The sequence below is a fragment of the Chelonoidis abingdonii genome, chromosome 18 (assembly GCF_003597395.2).
Source record: "Chelonoidis abingdonii isolate Lonesome George chromosome 18, CheloAbing_2.0, whole genome shotgun sequence".
Classification (NCBI taxonomy): Eukaryota; Metazoa; Chordata; order Testudines; family Testudinidae; genus Chelonoidis; species Chelonoidis abingdonii.
In genome coordinates, this window is record NC_133786.1 from 12967680 (window position 1) to 12993262 (window position 25583).

The following is a 25583-nucleotide window of genomic DNA, read 5'->3' on the forward strand; positions in this document are numbered from 1 at the left end:
TTTAATTTCAACCATATTTTGTGTGCAAGTATTTCATGCAAGTGTGTGAGAGAAACTCAATGAAACCGATGTCATTGACCTCACACTCTCTAGCCCTGCCCACATCTGAAAGGAGGTAAACCTCAGCTCCTGATGGCAAGAAAGTCATTATTTTCGAAACAAGCTGCAGAACTGGTTGCTCCATCTTAATCAAAATTATTATTATTATTATTTTTTTTTTTAAAAAAAAGGATATAAACAACCCTTCCTTCCAAAACCTGGTTAGGCAAGAATGTTCTGGGTGTGGGCTGCCTTGTATAATTAATCGCACACCTGTGGCTTCTGATCCCTTTTTAACATCTCTCTCTCTGACTCTACCCAGCACAGTTCTGGTGTTCTCCACCTCCCAGCAGATCAAGGTGTGTCATTTAGACAGAGGCTTTCCTGCATTCTGCCTCTACTCCTTGCTGACCCAGCCACCAGCAAGGTTGCCTGATCTACAGAGAGAGAAAAGCAGTTGGACAGAAGGTCTACCCCCTGCCTAGAGGGCTGAGAAAGGAGCAAGGGTACAGAAAGGCCAAATCCTCCCTCTACACAATGGAAACAGGGTTTGCTGCAAGGACCAATGGTGTGGCTGGGAACCAAGAAAATGTGACTTGTCCTTCCCCCCCTAAGAAAGATGGACAGGAGCTAAAGAAGTCCACCAGTCCCAGTGGGGGCGAGAAGGAAGGTGCCCAAAGCACCAGCAGTCCTTCTCTTGAGACGGGGAAACTGAAGAGCTCCATCTACTCGGGGACTGACTGGAAGAGGCCAATCATCCAGTTTGTGGAGTCTGATGAGAAGAAGTCAACCTACTTCAGCATGGATTCAGGGGACGGGAAGAAACCATCATACCCTGGGGTGCAGCTTGGGGATGTGAGTCGACCCCCCATCTCCTTTGTAGACAAAGGGGACTTGAGGAAACCACTCTTCTTTGCAGAGTCAAAAAAGACCTTCTCCAGTGAAGGAGAGGGAAGGAGGTCATTGTACTCAGGCGGGCAGACAGGGGACCTGAAGAAGCCCTCACTCCCTCTGGTGGAGACAGGGGACCTGAAGAGACCTAGCTACAACACGGCCAACAGAGTGCCCGGGTCGAGACCCCGGGTGAAGCTGGAGGAGGTCCTGTGCGACTCCTGCATCGATAACAAGCAGAAGGCGATGAAATCCTGCCTGGTGTGCCAGGCTTCCTTCTGCGAGCTGCACCTCAAGCCCCATCTGGAGGGGGCTGCTTTCCGGGATCACCAGCTGCTGGATCCCATCAAGGACTTTGAAGCCAGGAAGTGCCCGCTGCATGGCAAGACCATGGAGCTGTTCTGCCAGACAGACCAGATGTGCATCTGCTACCTCTGCATGTTCCAGGAGCACAAGAACCACACCACAGTGACGGTGGAGGTTGAGAAATCGGGGAAAGAGGTAACGCTTCCCACTGCCTGTTCCCATCATTCTTTCCACTCATCTAAATAGTGGATAGCTCCCATTCTGTTCCCACCCTTCAACTCCCCCCATCCCAAACAACATCTCAGTATAATGTTACTTACTCTGGGAGTGGAGCATGGAATGGACGTTGCCGGTGCACTGGATGATATTAGTAAGGTGCTGATCTTGGGGATAGGTGTGGGGCAACCTAGGTTCTAGTCCCTGCTGTGCCCATAGCTCACTGTGTGATCTTGAGCAAATCATTTAGGTCCCAATTTTTTAAGAGCAACCTCAAATTTTGAATGCCTCAGTTTTTCGGTACACAAACCTAGGTAGGTAGGGCCTAGTTCAGGTTCAAAGTATCTCCAGTTGGGGACCCAAAAGTGGTGGTCCTCAAAAAAAATAAAAAATCAGTGGTCACTTTTGAAAAGGTTGGGCTGAACCTCTCCGGGCTTGTAGTTTCCCTCGTGAAGATGACAATGCTGGCCCACTCTTTGTTGGGACAAAAGCTGCCTAGTAAATGCAAAGTGTTATCATCACTGAGCTGTTCGCGTGTACAGAAGCTTGTAGGGCTGGAATCATATTTGAGAGGGAGTCTGCAAGAGAATGTAGTAGCCTCACTAAAATAAGGGCTAAAGAAAGACTTTCCCACCTTTATTCAGTCTGTTTACTGAGTGGATGCGGTACGATTACTACAGAGGTATGGGATTGAGGTCAGGGCCCCATTGTGCTAGGTGCTGTATGGGTTAGTCCTTGCCCAGAGACCTTCCAATCGAAATAGATAGGACAGAAAAAGGCCCATTATCCCCATTTTACACATGGGGACTTGAGGCACACAAAGATCAAGTGACTTGCCCAAGATCACACAGCCAAGTGTCAGGAAATGAACCCAGATCTCATTCCTGTGCCTTAAGCACAAACCCATCCTTCCTTTGAGAATTGGGAAGCCACTCAGATACCATGGTGAACAGGAAAATACAAATGCCAATATGGACAGAGTGGCTGAGAATTCTTCAGTGACACTAAATACAGAGAACTGGTTTAACTGTTCCCAAGGCCGAGCAGAAGGAAACAGCCCACCCTCTTCAGTTAAGTGCGTGCAAGAGGGACTTCCAGAGAATCTAGAATGATCAGATATGTTAATGTTGAAGAAGGCAGCAGGGAAGTCTGTCTAATCTCCATCCTCTCCTACACAGTTTGCAGTCTTGCTTGTAACTTTGTCCTCATCTAGCTGCTTTTTAAAACCAGCCTAAATGATGGTTTGCTCATATCTCAGCAACTCTCTATATAAAGAAATCCCATCTAAATCCCTGAAGGTCTTTCACAGTCTGCAGGTTAATTTCATGCCTCGTTGTTACATTTGATGCCTTGTAGCATCTGCATCGCCTCTGTTCCCTTTAACATCATGTCTAATCTCAGGGAGGTCCGCGCTTAATCTCTGTTCTCTGCCTTAAAACACTGTCGGTCATGTTCTCTTTAGTTCTTCTGATTAACTCAGGTCTCCCAGCAGCCCTGCATCCTCCCTGTTGCTTGATGAACCTAGAATATCCTGACTGTAAGCAAGTGACCACAACTAGGCAGCACAAGATAGCCTTCCCCCGCCCCCAGGACTTAAGTGATGTTATTTGATTTCTCCTATCTGTCTTTGTCTATTTATTTGGCTCTCATTAGTGCCACAGCTGAGCCCCTGGGGAAATCAAGCAGGACTTCAAATACATCCCTGAACTGTGCTATTTCCACTGCTTGCTAAGCCTAAAGAATTTAGGGGTTTATCCATATGAATCACACACATGCACAAGGTTTTCTACACTAGAGGTTTTGGCCATGTTGTAACTTTAATTAATTGGAAATCAATTAGTTTAACTGTAGTTGCTCATTTGTTTCTGGTGCTGGTTAATGCACTCTAGGCTGACCCATAATGAGGAAGGAACATGGAAGAGTATCTATATTAGCATTTATAATGGCTTGTGAGTGGTGGAAGCTAATTAACTTGAATTAAAAGGCCACCACAAACTGGAGTCAGAAGCTTCCCACATACAATCAGGTCCTTCTGCTGCTCGTCATCTGACAACAAGGGAAGTTTGTAGGGATTCTCCTTCCTTGGAATCCATTGAGATTTAGCCCAAATACATGGGACTCTTGCAGCAAGGTTATTTTTCTTTCTTGTTATACTTGATCCTATTGATTGCTTTGAATGCCTGAGAACACGGTAAGATGCACCAACCTGTCACATACCCAGCTGTGTTCTCCTTGTCGTAGGTACTTATACAATCCCCTGACCATAGGGTCTGAGCACTTCACAATCTTTTTAATACATTTACCCTCACACCGCTCCTGCGAGGTCGGGCAATGTTATTATCCCCATTTTACAGATGGGAAACTGCGGCAGACAGACAGACAAAGTCACTGGCCCAAAAATCACACAGGCAAGTCTGTGGTGGAGCAGGGAACTGAACGCTGGTCTCCTGGCTAGCATTCCACCCACCAAACCATGCTGCCTCTCCCTGTCTTTCCCTCTGCTACACTGCAGAGTATCCACTTAAATCCTCCCCAAGGCACCCTTCCTGGTTAGTTTCCTCCTACAGATTTAAACAAACAGTAACACATCCTCAGGGCCAGGCTGTTGAAAAAAGCAACAAATCATAAAGCTAAGATAGCAGTACAAAATATCGGCAAATGGTGGCTGCTGATAGCAAATGCTCACATACAAAACTGATTCGCCGAGAGAATTCTGCAGTACAGATGACACCCGGCATTTTAAAAAGAGACTCAGTTCACAACCAGTTTTGCAGGCCTGTTTTCAAACGAGAAAGTATCAGAAATACCCAACCACCACCCATCTGTAAATAACATCGCATTACCGTCCATCCCTAGCCTTCATACTCTGCATGTCAGATCAGACCTAGTGGAGAGTGCTTTGATTTTTTTTTCTTTTCCCTTTAAGGAAAAGTTTACATTGTACAGCAGGTTTAATGAAGTGGTTGAGAACTGACATTCAAGTGACTGGAACTGGGCGTTGCTCATTTCAACAAAGTGGCTTTAAATGGAGCGAACAAGGCTTTGAAGTTGACTATTCATTCTGATGGTCTGGGGTGCTTCTACTTAGTGCCCTTTCTGTATTGTTACAGGCTGTCTGCTACAGAGCAAATCACTGATATACACAATGGAGGCACTTTTTTCCCTCCCCCATTGATGTAAGGTGATGTTTTGGTTTGGCTTGTCTGAGACCTGGTGTACACTGGAGGTTTCAGCCACTGGAGAAGTTTTGCTGCTATTCTAGATGTGATCCTAATGCAGACTCTATTCGAGGGCAGCACATCTTGCAGTGGTGTAGTTATTGACAGCCTAAAGGCTGGGTAAGCTGCACTGCTGCAAATCATTGCTTAGAGCAACTTTGTTTCTCCATTAAGATTTTGTGCTGGTGCAGTTATAGTCACAGGGCCAAATTCACCAATGTAATTCACCAATGTAGATGAGGCCTGGAGTAACCTGAGCAGGGGTTCTCCAAACTTGGCATTCCACAGACTATTATGGGAGGGAAAACTTGATCCAATCCCTCACTGTTTGGTTCTTAAACTACTGGAAAAAGTTGAGCAGTATGAGAACAAAGCCAATAGATCTGGACCTTGAGGAAGCCTCCCATCACAGAGGAATTTTCCCTAAGTAGTGTGGAGCTGGCATAATGTCTTTATGAGACCCTAAAAATCCCTCCTGTAAGGTTGTCCCTATGCATTGGTGTGAGGGTGGCTGGAACATCACTGTGCTCTGGCTATTCCCAGCTGCCAAAATAGCCTCTTTGGGCCACAAGCAGCTGAGTGGAATTTAAGCCAGCCCTGAGTGCTTTAATTTGCACTGGATGCTAAACTGGCCTCCCAGGTAGCCCCAGGATAAAGGCAGCCAAGAGGCACCTTTGCCCAAACCCTCTGGATATATTCAGACCTATAACTGGGTTCAAAAAAAAATTGGATGAGCTCATGGAGAGTAGATTCATCAATGGCATTAGCCAAGATGGCAAGGGAGTCAACCTCATGCTCTGGGTGTTCCTACACCTCTGATTGTCAGAAGCTGGGAGTGGACAACAGAGGATGGATCACTCGATAAATTGTCCAGTTCTGGTCATTCCCTCTGAAGCACCTGTCATTAGCCACTGTCGGAAGACAGGACACTGGGCTAGACGGACAATTGTCTGACCCAGTGTGGCTACTCTGATGTTCTTACCCACTAATGAACTGGGACTTTTGTCTTCAGATCTTTTAATTCTCTTGTCACTAGTTATGCTGCATTCAAATTTCCTTCTCTATCCCTTCTACCTCCCAGCTTACTTTTAGATTATTTTCCCTGTTCTTTTCTGTGAACAGTTTTTGCATCTTCCATCCTTTTTATAAATTACCTCTCCCCAGAGTACTCTAATTTGCTTCAGTTACCAACCCCCATCCCCCGCTACCAATCCACTTGATTTAATCTGCATCTTCCTTGTCTTTTGCTAGTGTCTTCATAAACTTTCCCATCTGCCCTTGGCCCTGGTGCCATATCTGGTGTGGAAAACTACAATATTTAGATTCTGGCTACCTAAATTGCCTGTATGATTTACATCAAAAATGGTTTCTTGCGCTAAATCATAGAGAAGTAGGGTGACCAGACAGCAAGTGTGAAAGATTGGGGCGAGGGTGGTGGGGGGTAATAGAAGCCTATATAAGAAAAAGACCCAAAAATCAGGACTATCCCTATAAAACTGGGACATCTGGTCACCCTCTAGAGAAGTGTTTCTTGTTGAAACATCTGCCTCATTCCACCCCAGAGGCAGCTGCATTTCAGTGCTGGAGGCAGCGATGGTTATAAAACTTATACAGTGAACTAGTAATAATTGCGGGAATCCTATAGGGATCCATTTTCACAAAAAGTGTCATCAAAATTCAGGATCATCATCACTGCCATTCATCCATCAGCTTCAGTTCTCTTGACAGTGCTCTCTATTCAGTCCTCCTCCCTCCAGAAAGAGTCCATCCATTCCAAAGAAAGCCATAATGCCTTGCAGACCTAAACCTCTCCGCACTGTCACTTGCTTTCCAGCCACACCACCAAGATCTTGTTCCTGAAAATGATACCAGTAACCCTTACGAGAAAACCACCTTCATAATGCAACTCTTTCCTTGACTAACCATTCAGTGCTACCAGAAGGTAACCTCACAGGCCTGGCTGTCTGTGAAAACCCCTTGCTGTTCAGTCTCAGTTCTGAATTTGGGCTGGCTATTAGAGGATAATGGGGGCTTGGATCCAAAGGGTTCGCATCCCATGGTGTTCCACCTTTGCACTAATGGTTGACTGTGCCCTCTATATGACATTGCACAGCATGACGGAGAGAAAGAAAGCCTTCAGGAAGACTGCTACGTGGTCAGGGACTGTTCCAGCATAGGCTGCTCCAGGTAACCTATTCCCTAAAGACAAATCAAGGAATTGAGTCTCATCCCTTCACCTTCCAGCTATGAGGTCCAGCAAAATCTCCTCTATCTTAGATATATCAATATTTCCCACCCCCCATTGTCATAGTATCTTTTCCTGAGGCAATCCACCTTCCCTCTTCCTCTCATTGTATGTTAGCTGGAGCTAATCAGTGAACAAGCCCCAGACACATCCTTTCCCCAGCCACTCAACCTGCTTATGTCTGCTTTCCAACCTCTGTACACCTGGAAATCTGGGATATGGCTCTATGTTGGTAGTCACAGTCCAACAGCCCAAAGGAGCCTTCCCAGACCTAGGAACCGTAAAATGGTTTAGAGGATCACAGACACCAACGTGCAAAGATTGTTCTGAGCGAGATTTCGTGGGAGAAACAGGGATGCAACTTTTAACTTCACTTAGCTATACTGGAGTGGCTGCATTTTTATTTTTTTTGGATGGGGCAATAGGAAAAAAACCTGGTAAATTATGTTTTCCCTGATAAATAGAGACTTATTAAAGAGGGACAGTTTGAACCAATGGGTCTTAAAAGCTGCTGCAGTTTGCTCAAGCTGGCACTCTGATACTATGGTGATGGGCAGAAGTGTAAGAACCTAGTATATAGATTTCCTTGGCTTGAGCTTGGTTGCGCTTGTTTGGCTGACTTTCTGCTGTGTGCATTCTTTATGTTGTGCAGCTAATCTCTTAAGTCGCATGGTACTCTTTCCACTACATGACTGGATGACCGAAACCTTTAGACCCTACTTATGCTACAGCTATAATTAAGATAGGGAACCTACTTACAATGTGGTTGGAATTGCTAGAAGTAGCTAGATGACCTACTTCTGTTAACCATGGCTGTAGCAGCTCAATCGCCTCTGTGGGGCCCAAGTACCCCATAAACAGGGACAGAGTGGGTTACACACATAGTGAGTGATCCCAGCTGCCAGTGTAGCCAGCAAGAGTTAAAGGTACTTTGGATCTTTGAAACTAGCTTTAGCTTAAGTATGGGATACGACACAACTGAATGATATTGTAAGCAAACCAGCATTATATCCAGATTCCCTGACCTAGTTACAATTATAGTGTAAACCCAGCCTTATTACCCCGAAGTGGAAGACCTTGAAATAGTCACGCAAATTCTCCTGATGCAATTCACTATGCTGTGCAAAGATGATTGTCACCCATCTTGGCCAATCCCAGGGATTGGACCAGGGACCTCCAGAGCTCAAGATGTATATCACTACAACCTGAGCTAGGCTCTAGAGGTGGGAACCAGACCATCCTCACTCTTCGAGGACAGAATGTGGAGGGAAACACGGCAAACACTGATAGATGGGTTACACAACTCGTAATTGCATGGGTATTTGGGCTCTCTCTCTCTTTACATGAACATCCTCATTGACAAATAAATCAGTTGTACAAATGTTCGTGGGAAGCCAGTAAAAAGGACTCATGAATGTATCAAAGCAAACTTGCTGATTTAGACCAAGCAAATGTTCCCAGTCACCCCCACCCCCTTTTTTGTTTTACTGCTTTCACCCAGCTCTCTCAGAACATTAAAACCCTAGACTCAGAGCACATTAATCCACAGTCCTGTCTCAACAGAATTCCTGCTGGGGGCGTCATCCCCAGTTGCAACACTAATCAAACGTCATTCCATAATTACATGAAAACTGCTACTGCTGCACAAACACGCCCTGGGTTGGGCCCTTCATTTCATACCCAGCTGAATTTTGAAACAAGCCTCTTTGCCCTCCAGCTAATGACTCCAGCATGATTAAGAGCAGTACCATTTGCAATCCTACCCTTCCCAGTCAGGAAATTCTGCTGCTTCTTTTGCTTAGGAAGCCATATCTCTTGACCCAACTGAAGACATTGGGATCTTTTCCAGCTGCCAGTATATGATATCCATTGAAGTGGTGCCAGGAGCCTGTAGCTCCCAGCCATTATGATTCAGGGCCAAATGCATAAGTAAAAGCAGAAATTCTCTTTTAAGTAGGCCATACGCTGCTCGATTTCACAGGTTTCACCCTCTCCTCCCTCCCACAGGCTGAGCTCTCACTGCAGAAGGAGCAGCTGCAGCTGAAGATCATAGAGGTAGAAGATGAAGTGGATAAGTGGCAAAAAGAGAAGGATCGCATCAAGGTGAGGATGGGACATACTCTTCGGCTTTCCCCAACTTTCCCCTTCTCACCCACATGCTTTCCGCTGTTTTTCACACTTTAACCCCCTTTCACCTCCCCCCTTTTCCTGTGCTCTGATTCTCCCGTTCATATTCTCACATCACTCTCATTTCTCCTTCCCTCCACTCTACTCTTATCATCTGATCAGCCACACTCATTCTAAGTCTGGGAGAATCGTGTCCGCTGCAGTTCTCACATGACACACCCTGCAGGAGACCAAGAACGCACAAGATGGACTTGCTAGATGACTATCCTTGTTACCTCCTTGCCTGGGGTTACTGGTGCTCTCTCTCCATCCAGTTATCCAGCAATCATCACGAAAGGCTCATCTATACACAAAGGTTGGGTTGGCTCAGCTATACTGGCATAGTTAAAATAATTCAGCCCCTGCAATACAGATCAAGTTAAAACCAATAGAAATGTGCCTTATACTACTAAAGCTTATTTCTGTATGAGAAAGGGAATAAGCTATACTGGTATAGGCACCTTTATACTGGTATATCTACATTCATAGGAGGGGACCAACGTAAATATCAGTCAACATAATTCACACCCTACCTGGACACCAGGCCCAACAAAGTATGTGCAGTCAACAAGAAATCCTGCCTTCTCTCAATCCTTCCACAACTGTACCTTGATTTTCTTTTTTCCTTTAATATTATTTTGGGAAGCCAAGCTAGAAAGCCTGGGCCTGAACATGGGGCTATCCTTGGTCATTCTGGGACACAATTTCAAAAGGGCCAAAGGACCAATCCTCAAAGGTATTTAGGTAATTCCATTGGTTTCAGTAGGAATTAGGCACCAAAATACTACTGAGGACCTGGGCCTAAGTGACTTAGGAGCCCAGGTCCTATTTTCACGTATCACTTCAGAACCTAGGACTCTCTTAAAAGTCCAAGGGACATAGGCTTGTCTACACTGGAAATGTTTGCTACTGTCACTACACTGGCATAGTTAACATGGCAAAAACCCTCCAAGTGTGGACATATTCATGCCAGTACAAACTTGCTTATAGGGGTGCATCTTAGTGCAGTGTATATAAGCTATCTCAGTATAATTGCATACACACTAGAAGTCATACCGCTATAGCCATGCTGGTAGAACACAACCCTAGCAAACAGAGTTATACCAATGTAACTTTTCTAGTGTGGCCAGACCTTAGAGTAGGCTCTCTGCTCCCATGGACTGGCTGCTGAGAATGCTCTGTCACCCCCTAAGCCTCAGTCCCAAGGGTTTCACTCTAGTAAACCATTCCCTTTAAGTGACAGTGATGAATCTTTATTTTGCAGTAGCACTCAGAAACCCCACCCAGGGTCAGGGCCACTGCTGGGTGCTTCACAAACACAGGCAGGGTCCCTAGCCCAGAGAACTTACTAAGACGTCTCCATGCTACACTTCTCCAGACACAGCCTAGGATTTCAGCATCTCCAGCTTGCATTTTGATAGACTAGGGGATCTGCATGCACAAACGCTGCCTAATGGGATGAAGGGGCCTGCCCATGTGTGGAATAGCTGGAGGTGCTGGGGAGGGGTGTCTGCCTCCTGAACATACATTGTGATTGTGTTGGATTGCTGGAGTCCCTGGTCCGAGCGCCTCATGCCACGTGCCTTCTATATCCCCCCACTAGAACTTCACCACCAACGAGAAAGCTACTGTGGACCAGCATTACAAAGAGCTGGTCCGCGACCTGGAGAAGCAGCGGGATGAGGTGAAGGCTGCCCTGGACCAGAGGGAAAAGACCGCAGTGGAGAATATAAAAGAAATCGTGGAGGAGCTAGAAGAGAGGGCAAAGCTGCTGCAGGAGGACAAAGAGACCAGGGAGCAGATACATCAGATCAGTGACTCGGTGCTCTTTCTGCAGGTAAATCGAGGCTGTATCTTTCCTCCACTCCTGTTTCTACTAAGAAAGGGATACCTCTGATGGGCAGATGAGCCACACAGCATAACAGAACGGGGTCAATTTACACTGGCTGGCAATCTTGCTGTGAAATGTTACAGACTGTTTTTGGGAGACATACCCCTGACGTAAGCAGGAATCAGCTAACTAAGCAGGGTATCCAAGGTTTTCAATGATCAGAGGGAGTTCACATGGTACTGTATTGCCTAAGAGTGATGCATAATCTTAACTGATTGACCCCGATACCTTTCATGAAACCTAACATCCCCCAGCCTCCTCATGACCCTAATCCCCATTGTATTTAACCTCTTCTGTACCCGAATACCTCCCTAGCCTCCCCTGCATCCTCACCTCTCGGTACTTTAACCTCCAAACCTTCCGGTTGGCAGGAATTTGGCGCAATGATGAGGAACTATATTGCCCCGCCGTCTCTCCCGACTTACAGCGTCTTGCTGGATGGGGACACCATGAGCCCATCGATGGGGCTCCTCCGGGATGATCTGCTGAACGTCTGCATGAGACACGTGGAAAAGATCTGCAAGGCAGACCTCAGCCGGAACTTCATAGAGAGGAATCACATGGAGAACGGTAGTGTTTCCCTGAGCTGCTCCTCCCTCCCCCTTTCTGCTTTCTATTCATATCCAGAGTCAACCCCATCTCCAGGTCACAGCATTTCCCTGTAAAAACACTTTAACCTTTTTTTTTTCCCCTTTGAAATTTTCCAGCCCATTCCCCAAACTCCAGCAAAGGAGGTGAGACAAAGTCAGCCATCAGGTCAGAGCTCAAAGGTTAACAGATGTAAGCTTCCGAGTCACTTCTGAAGATTCATAGAGTCTAAATTCTGAGGCCAGAAGGGATCATTGGGATCATCTAGTCTGCCCTCCTGTGTAACACAGAATGGGACTTCGCCATCTGTGACTTAGGCCTTGCAGCACTGCTTGTAGCAATGCTTAAATCTCAGGCACTTTAGAAAATTTTACCAATAGTTTAGTGAACACTGCTTAGAATCTGGCTAACAAGTCCAGTGGTGTTCAGACTGCTGGGAAAAGTTATTTTAGGTAATCCAAAAACTCTTCACAGCGTTCATATCTGCAAGTCACAGTTACACTGAAAGGCGGAAGAGTTTGTATCTAGTGACTGCAAGGAAATAACTGTACAATTACTTATTGGCCTGAATTAACAGACTCTCTGAGTCAACCCAACAAGCTCACTTGCAACCCATTTGATATTTCATTGTTTAAAAACTTCACTGGGAGAAATAATATATTAGTGGACTGAAACCTGTTTAATATCAGTCTCCAAAGAGACTCCGCTTGTTGTTATAACAGGTGCCTGCTTAATAGTCTTGCAAAGAGGCAGAACATTCAAGCAGCATCCTGAGAGTTTTAATACGGCAAAAATAAATCAGAGCAAATAAACCACATCTCTATTCGCTAACGTAAGAGTCAAACCAATGCAATTAGCAAACTAAACATTGGGTGAAAGTCATCTCTTTGCAGAGAGCTAGCAGAAGGCTCATACGCCACTCAAGGCCTCACAACATGGCTGAAGTCAGATATAAGTGGCACGTAAGCCTTGTACTGGCTCTTTGCACAGGGTCAATTTTGCGCATTTAGGACTAAGCCTGACAACACTTCTCATCCAAACCAGTTCCAGAACTCAGAGCTGTTTGCAATTCAGCGCAACTTTTTGCATGTGTCTTTATTATGAGCCACACTAAAACCCCTTGATCTGAAAATCTTCACAGAATGGGGTGTTTGCAATTCCACATCCAGGTCTGAATTTCAGTCGCTTGAGCCCACATCTACGCACCCAAGAGAAAATATCCCTAATCTTTAAGTGGTTTCCATTTCTGGCCAGTGCAGCAGATCACTCAAAGGGAAATGCCCAAGCCCCAAAGTTGTGATGTGGCTGTTTTAAACAAGGGGTTTAAGTAGGGAGCCTCTTTCTAACTGACTGCAATGCATTTTACTCAGCTGTTCAGATCTCTGGGTAGCTGGAATCCCCTTAGGTAAAGAGTTGACTACTATAGGGAGAGTTAAACTGGAGGCCACAGGAAATCTCACACGGACGGAAACTGTACTAGCTGATGATACAGGTGCTCATGGATAGCAGGTGGACATAAATTTATATTGGGTTATAACATGTCAGCTTCTGTAAAGTGTTGCTCCTTCTTGATCAGTGGGATTTCTGTATGGGGACTCATTAATTCAATGCAGACGGTACATTTCTCATGTGCAGTTAGATCCAAGCAACAAACTTCATTCTTTGCTCGGAAAAGGTGCCAGACTGACAGCTCAGGAGAACAAAGTCCTTTATTTACCCAGGTTCAGCAGCCAGCTGAGCATTTTAATTCCTCACTCTCTCAATAAGCCTTGGCCCAAATGTCTAACATCCTCACCCAACCAATATGATCTGAGGCCTCCGCCTCTAGAGATGGGGCTGGAATTCAGTTTCCATGGCCCAAGCAGATTTTGACTCCCCTCTTCAGAGAGTGCAGCTATCATGGGCAAGGATCCAGGCCTTAGAACCCACTGACTCGTTTCACACAATCTGTTCAACTTTAGGGCAGCCCCCTCATAGACTCCTCTCCTTTTTCTCAGGCGATTTGCCTGCAGGCGGAGAGGAGGTCTCTGCTATTCCAGTGCTCGCGATACTCGGCAGATGGGGCATCGTGACTAGATAAGCTGACCCAACTCATCCCCAAGTAGGCTCCCCTGTGATCATGGTGAACACGCTGAGTGAGAGCCACAGCCCACCTGACTCAGGGGAAGTCTTCCTGTTGACGTCCAAGAACTTCAGATCAAACCCTTTGTTTGTAAATGGATAGGAGTGTATCCGGAGAACATTTGATGGGCATGTCCCAATGCACCCCAAAACTAGCATGTCATTCTCTAGATGCCTGCTAGCGGATAACAACTCTCAGCTACCACCAGTAATGGCCCAGTTTGAGACTTTGACCTACCAGTGAAAGGATTTGATTCCAGTTCCATTCCCCTGAGCCATCAGGTTATCTGTCCAATCCGTGTAATGCCAAGGAGAATTGTGCATTAGTGTCAGCTAGTGAGGAGGCACTTACTGTCCATCTCTCAGCTCTTTGGGAATCATCCACGAAGCTGCTAGTAGGGAACTTTCTTATTTTGTCACACCGAGCCCCATGCTTCTTGTCACACATTCATGGGGATCTCTAGCACTGGTTCATCGAGTGGCTGAGTCCACCCTTTCAGTCCTCTACCTCTTCTATGAGGAACTGCTGCTTCCCAAAACATTGGCTACTATCTTCTCACTAGTGATCTTGGGAGCACAGTCTGTGTGGAAAGAGGACAGAGGCAGATGGAGGGGGAGGTTGCTATGCAGTCAGAGAGGCCCTGATATAGCAAACGAGCGCATTGTCTAAGACCCCAATTTCACCAACAGACCCTTCTGCACAGAGTCTTGATGCATTAATGATGCCAACTCTGAACAGGGGGCAGGATGAAAGAGGAGAGGGAAAGAGGACAGGGAGGAAAGGCTAATGTAAATTCTGCCAGGGACAGGTCTTTATTAGACAACTTTTCCAACAGGATCCTGTTGAGACAGCGGCTCCAATCCTGAGCCTAATGGAGTTAATGGGAGTTTTGCCACTAACTTCAAAAGGGATGAGACTGCCTTTGACCTTGAAGTCAAATCCACTTAGATACCTTTGTGCTGTACAGCCACCCTCGCTTCACCCCATTCCTAGGGCATTCCAAGGGGCCCTAGACAGGGGTTGCACAGCTAAGGAAGTCTGTTTTCAAAGGATCCATCTTGCAAGGGCAAAATGGTTTCTCCCTGAAGGTCTGAGGAAGGCCAAAGGGGAAAGCCTTGACCTGTGCTGCCCAATCCCACCCACTCCTCACCTCTGCTGCTTCCAATCCTACCTCCTGCTGACCCAGACTTTGCTCTGCTCCTCCAGGTGATCACCGCTACATGCTCAATAACTACGAGTGGAGCCAGCCTGACAATGTGAAGAGATTCTCCATGTTCCTGACTCCAAAAGGTACCGTGACTGACCCTTCTCTCTCAAGCTCTCTGTCTGTCCACAGCAGGGCTGCCTTTAAACAAAGCAGGGCGCACATGACTCAGAGATGCAACGTATGACTTGTAATTTGCTTCCTCTGACTGCTTACTTTTCACATCACCTTCCTGGAATCGGGCAAATTCAGCCCCTTCATAGTGTTCATGCCAGGTCTGGATCTGGCCCCGTGTTCTCTGTCTAGCCTAAAAAAACAGACATTTTTGCACCCTCTGAAACAGTGCAACAGACAAAGTGCTGTCCAGGGTAACTGGCTTTGAATGCTAACGTGCTTCAGTGCAAAGCCCGGAGGAGCCCAGAAGGGCTCAGGGCTTGTCTCCCTCAGACAAATGTGTGCTCTGACCTTGTCTTAGCCAACATGAGGCAAAACCCTAGTGAAGACGGGGCAGTCTGAAGATTTAACATGAGTTAGCAGATTGAGCTCTTTACCTCAACCTGCTAACATGTACGAAAGCTCAGTAGACTTGGGATCTACTCCCAGCATTGCCAAGGGATTGCTGGGGAACACTGGGCATATCACGGCTCCATTCGCTGAATAGATTGATCCTCTCGTATGGAGAACTGCACTGAATACCATTGGTCATGTTATCCATCCCCTGCATTAGTAGGTGGACATATTACAGTGCAAAAGACATTATGGACCGGATTCTACAAACGCTACAGGGAGCAGTGTTTACTACTCAGAGCTGTCCCACTGAAGTCAATGAGACATTCACGTTAATAAACCAGATGGGATTTACAGGTTAATAGTGCACAGAGCTGGCTGAATGCTGCAGAGCCATGGTTGGAATTCACACCAATGACCTCAGCCACCCCTTGTTGGTTTGTTATTTTCATGTACACACTGTAGGAGAAGCAGCTGCTGCCCTAAGAGTGCCCTGATTGGCATGAGAACAAGGGATTCATTCCCTAACAAGGCTACTCCTTAGTTGGTATTTGCTCTCAATCATTTGCTCGTTCTGTTTTAATCAGCCAATGAGGAACAAAATCAAGACCATGTAATTTAGGCAACAAATCACCTACTATGAAGAATAATCAATAGCACAGAGTCAGAAAGTGAATAGTTCCCAAAAGACAGGGGGGTTTGAAAATGGTTTGCCCAAAGATCTCAGCAAAGAGTTACACGTAGTAAAGCTGTTTGCAGACAACAAGACTGGTTCGTAAAGGATTCATGAACAGGAAAGAAAGCTGGATCCCAAACAACTATTCCTAATAATGAACAACTTCACAGCAAGTTATCAAACCTGTACATCCCCTCGATACCCGTCTCAGTGCATCTCTCCCTGCATTTGAACAGACACCCCTCTTGATGCAGTGCTGGGGCCCTTACACTCTCCTCAATTAGTTTTCAGAGGGAGGTCTTTGCCAATAGGGGTTTTGTGACTGGGAACCCTAGGCAATCCCTTAGCACTTGCTAAATACAGGGACAGTCATCTGCTTCAGAGCCCTCTAGCACAGTAGTTCTCAAACTGTAGTACTGGTGACCCCTTTCACATAGAAAGCCTCCGCATGTGACCCCCCTTAGAAATTAAAAACACTTTTTTATATATTTGCTGAATGCAAAGCGGGGTTTGGGGTGGACGCTGACAGCTTGCAACCTCCCATGTAATAACCTCGCGACCCCCTGAGGGGTCCCAACCCCCAGTCTGAGAACTCCTGCTCTAGCAGCAGTAACTAACTCAAAAATCCTCACAACGATCCCTGTGGCATGGGTGTTATGCTCCACATGGGGAAACCAAGCAAGGTGAAATGACTTGCCCAAGGTCACATAGCAAAGTCAGTGTCAGCACTAGAATTCGAAGTCAGAAATTCCTGGCTCTCAGCCTGTTCCACACACACCACTCTCTAAAGCAAATGATTTAGTGCATATACAAATTAGCAGTGAGAGGTCTATCTAGAGGATGTACTACAAGGAAGCAAGTGTGCAGTGCTTAATCTGATGGCCCCACAGTACCATACATGACAGGCTGCCATACCAGCTAGTGCGAAGTAATCCTAGTGGACACTAGAGAGAGATGTGGTCAAAAGTTATTGAAGTCGGATTCATTTGCAAATCAGTCATTTGTGGCCATCTCAACCCCTCATCTAGCAAGGGGCAGCTCGCTGTCTGTTTAAACCACCTGCCCACAACTGAAAAGCTGGAACAGAGAGGTTACTTGTCCCTGTATCTGGTGAGCTTTGCAAGGGAGCGGTGCAGATGCTGCAGCTACAGCACGTGAAAGGAACGTGAATGGAAATACTAAAATGAGAGCAGCCCACAGGGTGGCAGTAGATGCCACCCTTGGAGATCTGGCTCCTTTCCTCTTTGCATATGGCCTCGGTGCCTGGTAGCTTGGAAGAGAGGTACGCAGCGGAAACCCACACCTCTGCAGCAAGTGCTGGGGAAACCCTGAAGCACAAGCTGTGGAGGTGAAGTGAGAGTGTGTGTGTGTATGCAAGAAACTTTTCCCTATTACACGTGTCTCATGTTCAGAGTCCCAGCCTCACCCTGCAGATATCTCTGCAAGATAATCATGCTGAAAGAGCATGAGTGGGCAGCTTAATGTAACTGATGATGGCTTTTTGTTACACTGACAGAGCTTTGTTCACACTGCTCAGAAAGAGGGAGAGAGAAGCCGCCCTTCCTCTCCCACCCAGGGCATTGTGAAAAGAACAGATGGACAATTCTTTTGCGGCTTGGACCGAGCCCTCTAGCTTGCTTTAACCTCACCTGTACCATGCTGGTTCTGATTCTAAGTCTGTCAGGAGGACTGTTAGTGGAGCAACACCAGGGCACAGGCCTAGGTGTGGGTCATCAGGAGCGGATTGCTGAACTGGATTCTCTGGTCTTGCAGCCAATTTCAACAACCGAGCATGGGAATATTCCTCCTTCCAAACCACAGAGGAGACACTTGGCGTCGGTAACCCTGCTTTCTCAATGAAAGGTATTCCTACCACCTGTGCCAGGGCTTCTCGCCATTTTCTACCTCCTCCACCTCCTTTGTTTCTCCACCCTTGCCCTTTTAGGGCAGCTCTAGCTCACTATTTGAACCTTTTCTATTTGGTTTATATCATCATCATCTACATTACAATCAGGTTCAGGGCCCCATTGTGCTCAACATAGTTAGCGAGAGTCTCTGCCCCTTATAATCCAAATAGAGACAAAGGGAGGTAGGAAATATTGTTATTCCCATTTTACAGATAGGGAACCGAGGCATAAAGAGATGAAGTGTCTTGACCAAAGTCATGCAGGCAGTCTGTGGGAGACACAGGAACAGAATGCCGACCTCCTGAGTCTCAGGCCTGTGGCTTACATATGACCATGCTTCTCCTCTCATCTCTGTTTTGTGTAGATTGAAAGCTTGGGGCACAGACTATGTTTGTACAGCACCTAGCACAATTGGCTCCTGTTCTTAGTTGGTCCCTTGGTACTACCAGACTAAACACTGGCCCTTCTCCTTAGGTCTCTCTTCATTTTTCTGTAGCATTCTCTCATAGCCCTGTCTGTGTGACCCATGAGCTAGCAGGATGGTCTCCTTTTTACCACATGCTCTGCCATCAGACTCCTCTCAGCAGCAAGGGCCTGATACAAAGGCCTGGTGAGGACTCCCGATGACTTCACTGAGCACTGCCCAGGGTTCCAAAGGCTGATGGTGAAGGAGCTTTGGTAAACTTGGAGTCTGCCTAGTGATTCTAGTTTGTGGCACACTGGTTTATTAGGGCTGGTGCCAGCACCATCCATTCCACATCACACATGCGCAGCGGTTTCTCGGCAAAAAGACTCTTCCCTCCCTATGCAGAACTTTGAGACCATACAAACACTCTGCTAACGTCTACCTTCTCTCACTGAGCCTTGCCACCTCATACCTACTCCCGCATTTGCAGCCCTGGCCTTCCCCTTCCTCTGTTGGGTCCTGCTGAGGTTTTCAAAGTCCCCCCAAAAGGTCAGGATGTCAGATCCCTAGGCAACTTTTTAAAATCCAGACCACCACCTCCTCCTCTCGTTTCTGGCCGTTAAGAATCCGTTAAAACTAAACAGAGATAGCTGTTGGGTAATTATCAGTCCTTTGTTTGCATTCCCAGGGAGCTCAGTTCCCTCGCCCAGCAGGTGCCAGGCCATTATACAGGTTGATGATTACACAGACAAGGACTTTTACCCCTGGAAGGCAACATCACGAAGTAACATAAGCTCTTTTCTCTTCCAGTGGGCAGTGGAACTAAGATGCCATATCAGTTCTCCCAGATAGGGCAAAGTTCACCTGGTGACTTCAGCAAACAGTCGGATGGAACCCTCTTCACTAAGACTGGTACGGGGCTTTGGGGATTTAGCAGCTTTATACTTCTCCCTATCTGCCCCTTCCACTCCACCATTCAGGGGTCAGTCTGTAGTGACTGACCTGAGGGGGGTGTTTAATCCCATTATCTGTTGCTCCCCCTGTGAAAGGCAGCCTGGAGTAATGACACATGTGACCCCCAAACACTCATTCTGGCTTGGTTATGGGAGTAGCTTAATGCTTATGGGCAGTGGTGTGGGGGAGGGAGGGAGTGATTCTAGTGAATGACATTCATTGACACCTCCTTGTAATATCCTAATGGAGACCCTTTACTAACTTAATAATGTGGGAGGCAGTGTTGCCCAGTAGATAAAGCACTAGATTGGGACCCAAGAGACCTGGGTTCTAGTTCCTGGCTTTGCCACTGGCCTGCTGGGTGATCTTGGGCAAGTCACTTCCCTGCTCCATGCCTCAGTTTCCCAATCTGTAAAATGGGGATACTGATATACTTTGAGATCTACTGATGAAAAGTGTTATCCCCATCAATGAAAACAGAGGAGCATGCACTTTTAGGGTGAAATCCTAGCCTCAGACTTCACTGGATCCAGGATTTCACCCTCTCCTCCTCACTGGCTACTGCCAAGAGTTGTGATTGCATCAATTCCTGCTAAACACGGTCACGCCTGGCCAATATATGAACAGGACAGCTCAGGATGAAAGCTATGGTTAGGGTTGCTGGAATGCCATCTTTCAGTGAAGCTGTAAACCCAAGGTTTTGATTTTTTGCAGTAATTAAAGATCCCTTTGCATTCTTTGTAAGAGTTAGAGCAATTAGTCTGGTATCTTGGCCTAACTTTAATTTACCTAATGATATTCTGCCTCCATAAATTCCCCTGACATTCTAACTGGATAGGTTTTTTTCCACTCCTTTCCCCTGAACTGTTGAATGGTGGTGCCACCATTCTAATAGGGGCTGCAATCCACCCCAGAAGTGGCAGCATTTCGGTCGTAGACTATATGACTCCTACCTATGTGTATTATCTAATTCTGTAATTTGCGATGGTGCTTGCAAGAAAGAGTATTACACAGACCAGATCATGACCCTATCACTGCTCCTAACTAGCTATTTTGCATTGTCACAGCTTACCCTGCAATAGTGAGACACCAAGCTACAAAGGTGCAGCCGCAGACATGGAAATCCTCCAAGCAGTCCATGCTGGTAAGTAATAAGACCTGGACTTGTGCACTCATGGGGCTCCAGCAAGAGAAGGAACTGCTGTGGGAGCACCCAGGACTTTGGGAGTTATAGGGGTGTTTCACCAGTGATAGAATTTCTTATTTTTCATAGAAAACTCTGTGTCATTGAGAGATGGGCAGAGTTGTATGGTTCAGACCGGATTCCAAACCTTCCCATGGCTCAGAAACGTTTGGCTGCAGGGTTTTGGTTTAACCCCATTTCAAATCTTAATTTTGGGGCTTTAAATGGAAATTTGCTCCATTCTAGACTTTGCCAGAGTCGCTTAGACCAGAGGATCTCAAACTGGGGATCAGGACCCTTCAGGGACGTCACAAGGTTATTACATGGGGGGGTCGCGAGCTGCCAGCCTCCACCCCAAACCCCGCTTTGCCTCCAGCATTTATAATAGAGTTAAATACACTAAAAAGTGTTTTAAATGTATAAGTGGGGGGTCACACACAGAGGATTGCTGTGTGAAAGGGGTCACCAATACGAAAGTTTGAGAACCACTGGTTTAGACTCTGCAATATTACTGTTATCTGCATGGGGGTCACCTATTATAAGTGTGATCTATGGTGCCTAGAAAACACATACTGTGGAGTCTGCACACCACAGACCATAATGTAAGACCACTTCACATATTATTCACAGAGTCTTGAAGGCTGATGGGGTGTATCACTGATCAAGGATCAGTCTTTATGAAAAGTGGGCTCAATTCATTGCTACTTTGTACCTTATGACCACTTTGGAGTGGTATAAATGATTACATAACACACTCCTAGATCCATGTGGTCATGTTTTGCACCCATTTCCCCCTTGTCTAAACTACCACCAGTATTATCAATCCCATGTGTTGAAATCTCACAAACCAGGCCATCCAAAACTCAAGAGATTTTAAAAACAGTACATTTGTGGGCTGGTTCTTTTTACTTGCCTTCTGCTTTTTGAGCCTTTGTAGTTGGCTAGAGGCTTTTCTTTAAAAAAAACCCAAAGCAGAGATTCTTAGGTAATTGCCTGACTCCAGGACCTGGGACTTCACAAAAAACACCAAATATCTCAACTCACAGTAATCAGAAACACTAGACTACAGAAGGTGCAAGGCCATTTTATTTAATTCCAAAATAAAAATCATACTGGATTAACAAGTCCTTAGCAAGACAAGTGATCACATAAAAACCTACTTGAACCTCTCTCTCCTGGTTCCTTTATCTCCCTTAGCACTGAAATATCTTAGCATCTTGCAAGTCTAAATTAAATGCATGAAGAACTCTTTCTCCCCTTCCCAAAAGAAAGTTTATCTTTTAATGACTACTATGCATTTGTAAGAACATGCCATCGCCTTAGGAATGAGAAAGGGAAAAAAATACCAGGAGTTAAGAGCACTTACCAGCTAGAGGAGAAGAATGCAGCAACCACTTGGAAAATGGCTGCTTTAGGGTGACAGCTGTTTGGCTCTGCCAAATTTAAAGGACTAGACCCAGAAAGGCATGCTGGGAAAAAATGTTCCCGTAAGAGATATCCCTGCAGTAGAGGAGACCAGAAAGTTGCTGCTGTAGCATATTATAATAATGGGGGAAGCAAGGCTAGAGAAGCAGATTTCCAGTTCCATCTGAGAGTGATGAGATTGAGGGTAGATCTACTATCTACTAGGAGTGAGCCCCACAGTGGGCATGGACTTGTTGTGACAGTCCAGTTCCATTAACACAAATAACACCCTTACTAGTGCCCCAAGAGTCTGGGTAGATTCGCCCCCTGTAAACACCTGAATCTCTTTCTCATGCATATAGTAGTTGGGGCTATTTTATTTTTATAGCTTATATTCACCAGATAGACCTGAACCAAATAATCCAGATGATATATATTAGCACTAAAAAGTTGCAAAATAGATACATGTCTCTGGACTGCAGTGGCTCTGTAGGAGCTGTTACAGTCTATTGGGCCAATAATCTGGCTTTTAAAATAGCCTTAAATATGTTTTTAAATAATCCACCTTCTAAAAGGCCTGTAAATATTAATTCACACAACAGACTGCAATGCTCTAGGAGGCCAGAACTGCTGGCCCGCAGAGAGTTATTTAAAGGGAAGCTTTTCTTCTTTCTTTAATTACGCTGGAAATTGGAGCTGTAAAGCAAATGGAATTCACACACGAGAGGGCATTGAACAGCAGGTATTAGAAGTGTGGGCTGAACAGCAGGACTGGCTGGACATGTTACGTCCATTCATCCATCTCATGCTCATCATTGCACAGTGTATGCAATGCTAATTGGTATGATTAATAGAGAGAAGCCCAAACCAGTCCTTTTAGAGATCTACCCAACCCTTCCCAAGATGCGATCTGGATCTAGGTCAGTATATCATGATGAAGTAAAACCAAGGCTCTCTTTGCTTTTACCCCATTGGGCCAATGCTAAGCAGAGAGATCTATACTATGAAAAGGCTGATTTGCTGATTTACCCGTGTTCTGGCTTATCGCCTATTCATGGCTGCACTAGTTTTCACATTTTGGGACTCCTTAGAATTCTGGCCGGATCACCATATTTTTGGAGTGGATCTCACAGGGCCCAGCAACATTGTTGGGAGCAGAGGCATTTGGGTGATTTCTATAAGCAATGCACTGCATTCTAGGAGGTAATTAAGAGGACCTGTTAAGCTGGTGCAGCTATGCACAGCAGAGAAGTCATGGTAGATTTTACCAATACAGGTGGCTCTGAGTTGAAGATCTTGTCTGAGAGGTTGCAAACCAACTAGCACAACTAACCCATAACATGGCTGTTGTGTTTTACAAGAGCTGCAAGCTCCCTCATTCCAGCCAATGTTGTTTTTTGCAACACACCCTTCCCAAGAGTAAACATGGCCAGATCATCCAGGCAGTAACAGTAGGATGACTAGGTTAGATGCTGATGGGAAGTGGCAGACTAAAAGCAGCAATGAATAGAATAGGGGAAAGTTTGTAAAACACATGTTCAAGTTCAGCTTTGTTCCTGCCCCTTTATCATTCATAAAGATTACTGGGTTTTGTTTACACGGACTTTTGAGGGCTCGGCTGTTTTTCACACAGAAACCTATATTCACATGTGGACTTGAGGACAGACAACAGCACTGGTTATTTAACAATGGTTATTCCTTATAGTCACGTTTAAGGGCTTTGCGTCATCCAGCCAGAGAGCAGAAAAACACCATGCAGTTTAGCTGACCCATCACACACAGTGCATAGGTCAACGTTTGTGAGCATCCTATAAATTCAAATTTTAGTTCATCAACAATTTTAGTTCCGAACAATGAGTGGCTACGTACAAAAATCAAAGGGTGAAATTCAGCCCTGCCCAGAGGGCTGGCAGCAGACACATGCATCCCCTAAGTCCTATTTTGAGGGCTCACACGGGATTTAGTTAATGCAGATACTTGGTGTAGATCTTCTGCCTCAGAACAAAACTGCCCCGAAGTCTGTGTGCAGCTGGAGAATAAGGGCTACGTTTGCAATGAATAAGTCAAGCGGCTCCAGTTTCTGAAAAGGGGGAATGGGTGGCATCGCTCTGCTAGAAGAACGGCTGGAAATATTAATATGTAACGGTTTGAGTGGAAGGGGTATGTGGGAGGGTTAATTAGATGGCGGAGGCAGTGTAAATTTGCAAAGGTCAAGGACAGACTGCAAGCTACAGTCCTGCTCTGAATTCACATGCCCCAAATTCTCCATTGCAGTCACACCACCGCCCCTTTTACGTCAACAAAGGCAACGGATTAACTTCAAATGAGGCACCTTGAATCCCGCTGTTCATGGGAAAAGCCAGATGTGCCGGGAATGGAGAACCAACCAAGAATTTTCACATATGAACTTGCTACTATATTAAACTTCCTGCTCTAATCTCTGGAGGGGCTGGATAGGGTGGTCGGTGCTAGAGGAAATGAGGACTTTTCCCAACTCATAATCAGTCCCAGGACCGTTTTATATTTCCCTTGAAAGCTCTGCTGCCCCGGAGAACTGTAACAAGCACAACCCTTGTAGATTTCTTATTCCCTGTCTTGCAACACCCTCCTCTGCCTGCAGAGCAGATTGCTCTACTCCTCCTACGTGCTTGGGGGAAGGTGGGATCTTGGATATGGTATGCACTGAGCCCTTCCCCTCCATAATATCATACCATGTGCTTCCTGCTCTCCCAACCACATAGTCATCACTGAATGAATTTGTAGAGCTGGTGAAAGGTGCCAAGTTGGAGTCTGAAGTGCTCTTTGAATCTACAAGGCAGGGTCATCCTGGGAACTGGCAGGCCAAGCTTTGTCTCCTCCATCCACCTGCCTCAAACCTAATTTGCAGACGTTCCCCCCTCCCCCAGTGGGAAGGGCAGCTCTGTCTCTGTGAACCACTCAATCCTTGGCCTCTCGATGGAGACACTTCCCCTTGCCAGTGTCCAGTGGTTACCACATGGTGGACACTGCCTCTGCCCTAAGGAGAGCTCTGAGTCCCACCCACTCCTCTCACAGTGGCCACCAAAGATGCATCGGACTGTAACCACTTCCAGTCACTCCTCCCCTGGGCTGGCTGCCAATCAATGGCAAAAAGGCTCGACATCCCATTAACGGGCCCCCCCAGCCAAAGCTTCAAATTAAAAAAGAAAAGGAAAATCCATTCCACTAATGGAAGATTGATTAGATGTTTTAGGTGGGCTCCCCCCTCTCCCCGCAAATAAAATTGGCTTATATATTTTGGTTCCATTATTTTTTTCTGGATCAGGAATTTTTTGTTGTTGTTGTTCAGGGTAATATTTCAGGATTGGTTTTTTTTTCCGACTGTGCTCTGGACAGAGCAGTCGCGTGACTGTTGCCAGCCAGAAAGCAGGGCAGAAGCAATTAGTGTTCCAATGATCCAACTTAGCTTTTTCCTCTGGGCAACAGGGAGGGGTCATTGTAACTATGCAAAATCTCCAAGAGCATCAGAGCTTGCTGCTGCTCAGCTCCCTCAGCTCCTTATAACGGCAGTGCCTATCAATGGGAACTAAAGGCAAATTGCAGGATCATGGCCTGGCTCTCTGACAACGACAAGTTGCTGCAGAGTCGAGAAGCAAGTGTTTGCAGCTACTTTTCATGACT

General features: G+C 46.0%; 1 protein-coding gene across 1 annotated transcript; it reads left to right on the forward strand.

Moving 5' to 3' along the window:
* Positions 1–576: 576 nt before the first annotated feature.
* On the forward strand, positions 577–25019 carry TRIM29 (tripartite motif containing 29). Its single transcript, XM_032780813.2, has 9 exons — positions 577–1431; positions 8923–9018; positions 10685–10918; positions 11344–11542; positions 14889–14972; positions 17843–17932; positions 19193–19294; positions 20404–20480; positions 24198–25019. Exons 1-9 carry the CDS (start codon positions 577–579, stop codon positions 24258–24260), a joined length of 1800 nt encoding a protein of 599 aa, XP_032636704.1. The 3' UTR covers positions 24261–25019.
* Positions 25020–25583: the final 564 nt, after the last annotated feature.

Excerpts from the sequence above, each read along its gene's own strand:
- TRIM29 (XM_032780813.2), top strand. The coding sequence starts at position 577 with ATGGAAACAGGGTTTGCTGCAAGGACCAATGGTGTGGCTGGGAACCAA. Across the intron at positions 14,973-17,842 it reads CATGTTCCTGACTCCAAAAG|CCAATTTCAACAACCGAGCA; the intron begins GTACCGTGACTG and ends CTGGTCTTGCAG. Across the intron at positions 17,933-19,192 it reads CCCTGCTTTCTCAATGAAAG|TGGGCAGTGGAACTAAGATG; the intron begins GTATTCCTACCA and ends TTTCTCTTCCAG.